The sequence below is a fragment of the Myodes glareolus genome, chromosome 2 (assembly GCF_982192425.1).
Source record: "Myodes glareolus chromosome 2, mMyoGla1.1, whole genome shotgun sequence".
Lineage (NCBI taxonomy): Eukaryota > Metazoa > Chordata > Mammalia > Rodentia > Cricetidae > Myodes > Myodes glareolus.
In genome coordinates, this window is record NC_142027.1 from 72,937,734 (window position 1) to 72,945,330 (window position 7,597).

General features: G+C 35.5%; 1 protein-coding gene across 3 annotated transcripts in view; it reads left to right on the forward strand.

Moving 5' to 3' along the window:
• The window catches only part of Fgf12 (fibroblast growth factor 12), a 532,634-nt gene extending 526,206 nt beyond the window's left edge, over positions 1 to 6,428 (forward strand). For 2 of the 3 annotated variants that reach the window (XM_048453928.3, XM_048453927.3), the window contains exon 5: positions 1,746 to 6,428. In XM_048453928.3, the coding sequence (XP_048309885.1) occupies positions 1,746 to 1,864 (119 nt within the window). In that variant the 3' untranslated portion in view covers positions 1,865 to 6,428. The remainder of the gene's footprint in view (positions 1 to 1,745) is intronic. The other variant, XM_048453929.3, reaches the window with a different exon arrangement.
• Positions 6,429 to 7,597: the final 1,169 nt, after the last annotated feature.

The window sequence follows — 7,597 nt, forward strand, 5'->3', positions numbered from 1 at the left end:
GATGTTGAAATCATCTGTGGCCCAATATTTTTTCAAGGTATTTAATCAGAAACTTTTTTTTTATCCATTGAGATTATGACTTAAATGATCTGTATTGGATCCTGGAGACTGTGGGTTTTCACTGCCGATTAGATGATGGAGTTTAGAAACCTGCTTCCTGGCAGCCTGTGGATTGTTTTCCCATGGAATCACTCCATTACCTTTGAGCTGCCTTGTACATTAGCCAGCTGTAGATGAGTGTATATAAGTGTATATATAATGCACAAATAAAAGTTTGCCTTCACCTTGGAGATTTTGGTACCTGCTCTACTTTCCTCGTAACAGAAATACAGTTAAGAGCAGGGAGGGGAGCTCAATTAAAAAAAAAATCAATAAAAAGGAGCTAGTACACTGGAGGGTCTTCAGTTATCTACTAGGCTATAAGAATTTTCCATGTTTTTTTTGTTGTTATTAAGGATAGGAAGGTAAATTACCTTTTTATACCACTTGACAACATCAGAATGAACTCTCTGGGCTATTAGTACATAACTTACCTATAGGTTGCATTTTCCCTCTTCAATCAATGACATTTGGAGATCTTAGAAGCATTCATGGAAATAGTTGAAATGGTAAAACTGCCATTGAAAAATAGGTGTGTGATGCTCTTGTATAAGACATTTAAAAAGCATCTTTCATAGCTATATTCTATGTTACTCAGATAATGTGCATTGTATTTCATCAGCATCACCTGGTAGCTTAGTAAAAGGTAAAGAATTCCAAACTCACCACAGAACCTGTGGCCTGTAAGTCACATAATAACAATATCCCTACTTAAAAGTGCACAGTACTGCACACTACTAAATATACTCGGAAAAAAGTCTGTCTCTTCGCTGAACAAATGTTTGTAGTTTTTGGTCTTTGTTTTGGAAGTAGTGGAGTAGCTTAGACCAGAACAGTTTATTCTGCATTCTCTAAAACAAATTATCTAAAATCTTAATAAATGGCATTATTTTTACTTTTCTTGATCCTTTTAGATATTTGCTATCTATTCATGCTGATGAAAGTGCTATTTTTTTTTTAGTAATAAAAGTGCGTCTGAGTTGACAGTCAATAAGCAGCTAAGACAGCACGTGGACCAAATAGTCCAGATCCCGATGATATAAATTCCGTAGTCTTACCCAACAGCGGAAACTGTTTGATTTTCAAAACAACATTCAAACTTTTGGACCATTATGGTGATGATAGGCAGAATAGACAGTTCTTATTTCAAGAAGAAAAGTAACTCCTGATCCTTTGATAAAATATGCCTATGTAGACACATTTGTCTCTATCATAACAGCCCAGGGAGGCTAAAAGACTCACGGTGGTGGTTTATCTTGTAGGACTGGCTATGAATTGGAAAGTCCTACTTATTCCAGGCAATAGTTGAGTTAAAGCAATAATGACTCTCAGATGACAACCTTGGAGCCAGACAGAGAAGAGAGGATGTGAACTTAATCTTATGTTAAATAACCACATTCCCTATTGGAAAATAGCTAACGGTCCATGGGCTCTCTACCTTATTTTAGGTGAAGGAAGTCTGGGACAATTAAGGAAATATATTGATGTTGTTCTACTTCTCTATCCTCATCCAGATGCTACTGCTGACAGAGGGTGCCCTGAAAATTCTAAATATTCTGAACATTCTAAATCAAATTCGGGAAGTTCAATGAAGCCAGGTTTATGCTGAGTGCCATAAGTAATTTTTTTGTAATTTTTCTTTCTAGTGTGTATGTACAGAGAACCATCACTACATGAAATTGGAGAAAAGCAAGGACGTTCGAGGAAAAGTTCGGGAACACCCACCATGAATGGAGGCAAAGTTGTGAATCAAGACTCTACATAGCTGAAAACTCATCTTATGCTTCCCTCACCCTCTCCCTTCTCTTCCCTCCCCTTTCCCTGTTTTCTCCAATAAATTCACCCCAACAAGAGAAAAATAATAAAACGGCATCACAGGACTTAGTAGCTGAGATTCTGCACTCAAAATCTTCCTTTGTGTAGGACAAGAAAATTGAACCAAAGCTTGCCTGTTGCAATGTGGTAGATAATTCACATGCATAGCAATTATCTCACATAAAAGCAAAGAAAAAATAAATCAGGACTCCACAAATACTAAATTTAACTGTGTTGTTATTAACAGAGGGCTAATTGCAAATGAAGACACAAGGATAATGCAGACAAAATACAGTCACTGAATGGATGGAAAAGGTTTCTAGAAAGCCACTTAGAAGATGTTGTTGGACCTTAAATCCTTTTATGTTCTAGAGAATTCTGTGATGTGCAGTTTTGTTTCATGTTGTATTTTCTTTAGACTTCTGTAAATGATACACAATAACCTCCTGTTTTCAGGATATTCTCTCAATCCTAAAATTGAACTTGTCAAAATTATATTCTTCTATTGTCTATCAGACATATATCTGATGTCTATCAGTCAGGGGCCATTTAGTATGAAGAAAAGTTTTAAACATTATTCTTGATGTTGATAATATTTTTTTATTTTAGAAAATGAAAATCTTGTGTTGAGTTTAATCATATTAGCTGATTAAATTACTTTGTAAAGAGTTTCTCCTAAGGGAATATCGTATTTTTCTCCGGGTATTGATCTGGGATTTTATTATATTTTTTAGACATTTAGGGGAAAGGGTTTTATTGTATTTCTGAGGAGGTATAGAAGCCCGCTGCCATTGCTGTATCTGGTGAAGAAGCATTGGCTTCTAGCCTTTTCCATTCAGTCTTAGTGTTGATTTGTGGGTGCCTTTGAGCAGCGTGTATGTGCATGTGTAGCTGTCATGGAAAGTTGCTCTTTTTTTGCCATGTCTTGCAGCAGGGAAGAAGGAAGGTGGGTTTTACCTAAGGAAATAGGGCTGAGATATAGAGTCAGAGCAAATTTTTATAGCCTTTTTATGTTGCCAGAATTTGTGTGTAGACTGTTTTCCAAACTCTATGAAAAATCGGGAGACTTATTAGTGAAATTCCTGACTTACCATATATGAGGGCAGTAGCTCATTTGTATTATCCACATTGACAAGTCTGGTTTCTGTGTTCTAGAAAACAGAAGGTAACTGATTAAACGTGAAATTTTCAAGGGACAGTGAGAAAAACTTAACAGCTTTGATTTCAATAGACAGAGTTTGGTTGGTGGATTTGTATAGTGAAGAAGAACTCCATGTAAGAGCAAGCAAACACACTGTTAGAAATACTGAAGGACTAGGAAACATTAGCAAACACATGAACTTATACCATGGCATTGGAATTACTAGATCTAATTAGGCCTGGAAACCTGAAATGGTATAGTGACATCCAAATTCAAGCAAAACAAACCAGAACGTTTAAAATGTTTGCAGATTTATGGGTACCATAATGAGAAGACTCAGCATGTAACTTTTTCCTATATATCTACTGTCCAGCATGTATTACTCCAACTATGACTTCCTAAAAATACACACTTTACAGAAGATGTAGGTCCTCACCTCAAACCTTTCCACTGGTTGCTGTATTCTTTTAAGGTCAATGTAGTGTCTCCCCTCTACACAATCATAATTCTTAAATGTAATTCTTGTCCTATCAAGTATCCTATTTACGTTCTCTGAACAATGGCAGGAAATGTACTGGAGGAATCTTCCTATAAAGCTAGGAAGAATAGCAGTTATGCACAGAGGCCAGGCTTTTGAAGACAGTTTAAATCAGAATATAAGGAAAGTAACAGATACATTTAGCTTTTATATAAGGAATATTGCTTTCTGAGGAAGAGAACAACCACGTAAAGACACAAAATAAGAAGTTGTATTCATTGTCACTGCTGATCCAACTTAATTATAAATACACCTGTCACTTCCAGGACCAAACAAGTCCCAAGCACAAAGCCTTATTTTCTTTGAAACAAATAATAAATAAAGAGGCTTCAACAAAAATGGGTCATGAGATCTTTTACGGGGAAGTGCCTGGAGGTTTTAAGGTGATATGTTTACTCAACCATAATGCAGCCGAAAGTCCACAGAAAATGCAATTGGTGGAAGTCACCGTTGCCCATCTCATTGATGATTTCATGATAGAATTTTAATCATGTTGTTTATGAAAATATAATCTGATACAATCTCTAATAAAGTCCCTTCTCTATTTTCAGTGGTTGTCAGTCATTCCTCATACAGACACACCTTTATCCCCATCCTATCAGTAGGTACAAAGACCACTCCATTTGTCTTTAGTTTTCCCTCCACACTGTGCTTAGCAAATGTAAATGTGTTTTGGAAATTAACTTTGCTTCCTTAACAACTGAGTTCAAGAACAAGTTGAAAGTCTTACATTCCTTCTATTCATAAATCAGGAAAAAGCGTGGTTTAGAGCATAGGGCGAACATTTGTTTACTCTCTGGTTGCTTTGTAAATACATTAAAACCATAGAGAGAATCAATACTTACTGCCTTAAGTCTTAAAATACAAGAAGAAATATAAGCATATAACTATCCAATTTTACTTAAAAACATGAGTCAGTGTTGACGGTTGTTTTTCAGCTTTATTTCCAAGTATAGCAATTCTTTACTTTTCTAGTCTTTGTTCTACTTCCTGGTTTCAATTCATCTATAACCTGTTTTTTTCTTTAATTTTAATAAGGATTTGCTTTTTGTTGCTTCCAAAACAATGCAAGAATATATTTCCAGGAAAGGACTCCAGCAGAGAACTTTAGGAGCCCTTATGTTTCAACTGAATGGTCTTAATTATGGAAACAAAATGCAGTGATTCTCACAAAGTGGCTTTTTGGTCAATATTCTTTACTTGATATTTTAGCTAGATGTTTGAGGCCTAGAAACAAATGGTGCTGAAGTTCCACCTGCTAACTTTGAGACCTTGTGCTTCAGGAGGCTGAGCACAGCAAGCCACCCTTTTCCTGATCATAGTAATAGTTTTGGTTTTGAATTACATATGCGAAATTCATAAAACATTTTTAGCCATTAAAAATTGGCACGGTGAATAGACACCCATGTAATATAGTGTGACTCTTTATGGATCTCATTCTACTTCAAACACCTATACGGAATAACTCTTCTGCCTAAGAAAATGGCGATCCTATTGCTAGGTATTTTTCCACAGTTGATGATTCTGTCATGCCACAGAGAAGTGTTGAGGGTATTGAAACAAGAGGAAGGGATGGAGTGAAACTTTGTTGTTGTGTTAACTTGCCTTTAGGTCCAATCTGGGATCCCTGGTTGCTTGGATAAGAAGCATGACTACTTCAACAGGGATTTGTGCTTTAAAACATCAAACCAGAAATAGAAAATCTACCCTTATACCCTGGTGTTTAGTATACAAAACCTTGCTTTTGGGAAGGCATTCCACGAAGTTGCTTGATTTCTTCTGCACAAGATGAGACACAGTCAAGCTAAAAAATTCCCTGCTCATTTTAATGCCATTAAAGGTTGGGTTTATTACTGCGTCATAGACTGTAAATAGCATTTTTTAAGCCAGAGTCACATTTAAAATTGTGGATTGTTCTACAAATATATATGTGTATATATACATATGCTTCTGAAATGAGGATATATTATATAAAGTTTTTATTTGATCTGTGGATTTTCATTAGGTAGTCAAAAATAAAGAGATTTGAATGCAAAACTTTATATATAAATGTATATTTATAATGATAGCAAAAATTGCCGCTTTATAAGAAAAAAGGAGTGAAATGGAAACAATACTAAAGCACATGCTCCTTAAGAATGTTGGTGATTTTTAATCCCCTCTGATGCAGGGATAATGCTTTAATGTCAAACATTTCTTAGAAAGCTCTAATTCCCAATAGAAATCTCAACCTGAGATTTGAGAAATAGGGAGAGGAAGTGAAATATTGATCTTTATCAGGACATTTTGGAGACCATATTTAAAACCAATATTTAAATCCAAATTGAGTGAAAATTGCTAATGTTCAGGGATGATATATTGAGCTTCAATGACAAATAAAAGGAGAAAATAGAATACCTAACATTATAACAGCATTAAAATCATGTAATGAGCTTGCATCATTAGTTTTACTAGCTGGAAACAAGGAGCTGTTGTTTCTTTGTCTTTGCTGCAAGCACAATTTAATGACAGCAGCATTCATTTTAAAATTGTTGAAAAATCTAAAATATATAGTCACAAGTACAATCATTATTAGCTCCATTTCAAGGTTAACTGTTATAATCTTAATAAATGATTGACACTCAACTGTTAATAAACATGTTATTTGAGAAACCAAGCAGATTAATATTTGTTTTCATTAAAGCACAGTTTATTTAAGTTTTTTTTTTTGAGATCAGCGTTGTAAACTGTTTATAGACCTCAACCTTCCTGAAGTGAAAAGAAATTAAAATCTTGAGATCTCATGCATGTAGACTATCGGCACTTTTAAAAAAAATTAAACTTAACTGAGAAGTCTCTCTTTTTCTTTTAGTGTGTCTATGCTAAAATGTGTGGCTGAAAAAGTGTGTTGTGTACAGAAAGACATGGCTTTCCAGATGGGATGTCATTTCAATTTTATTCAACAGTCAAAGCTAAATAATGCTTTCAAATTGCAAAGCTACCTGTGGTGGCCTGACACATGCTCCTCTAGGGTCAAGAACTGGAGAACATAACCTTTATTTCATTATTCATCATCTTCTAGCTAGACACTTGGTTGAGCTGAAGGATGAAAAACTGATTATCTCTTATATCCAAGAAAACTAGACGATAAGTCGTAGAATGTCCATCAGAATGTGTCTCAGTGGTGTGTCCCTGAGAAGTTGGACACTGTGGATGATGCAGAGAGTCTAGAAAGAAGGGAATTCAGAAAGCAGAAAAGATAGTTGCTCTGTAGAAACCAAGATGAGAGAAAACAGTCTGATAGAAGAAATTATTTGAAAGAGAGCCATAAATGTGCAAAGTTTGGGAATAAAGCAAGGAAACCATACATAATATGCAAAAGAACTGAGCTGAGATTAATAAAACTTAAAAGTTACTCAAAATTTTGTCCGTGCAATCTCTGGAATTGAGTCTTTTATCTGGCAGGGTGTTTCTTGAACATTTATGTGGAACTCTTCAGCAAATGGGCAGTTCACAAAGAGGTTGCCAGTATCACCACTGGACGTAAGCTGTATTTAGTTTTCTTAGCTTTATTCACATTATCTATACCGTCTATCTTTAAAATCCCCTGAAAAAGAGAACATCTACTTGCATCTCACTGCCGCATATGTGTATACTTTAAAGAGCCACCTCGGACACGGATCTGAGATGTGGCAGGTGTCTGATATCACTGCACAAAGGCTATTGTCCCCCAACATTATGAAATGCCTCCTGTAAAGAAGGCATTATGGGTCACTTGGGAAAGGATGAATAGGCACAGTCTTAAATAAAAGTGGTAAGTCTTAACTATGCAGGATAGTTAAGACACTTGTGTAGCTGAGAATCAACAGAATGGATAAAAAACCCAACCATAAAGTTGGGATGCAGAATTTGCTTGAATATGAGAGAAAATGAATTTCCTTTAGTTAAAAAAGACCACAAATGGAACTACACTGAGAGAGGAAAAACATGCTACAAACCTAAAAGAGAGGGTTGGAAACTCTTGG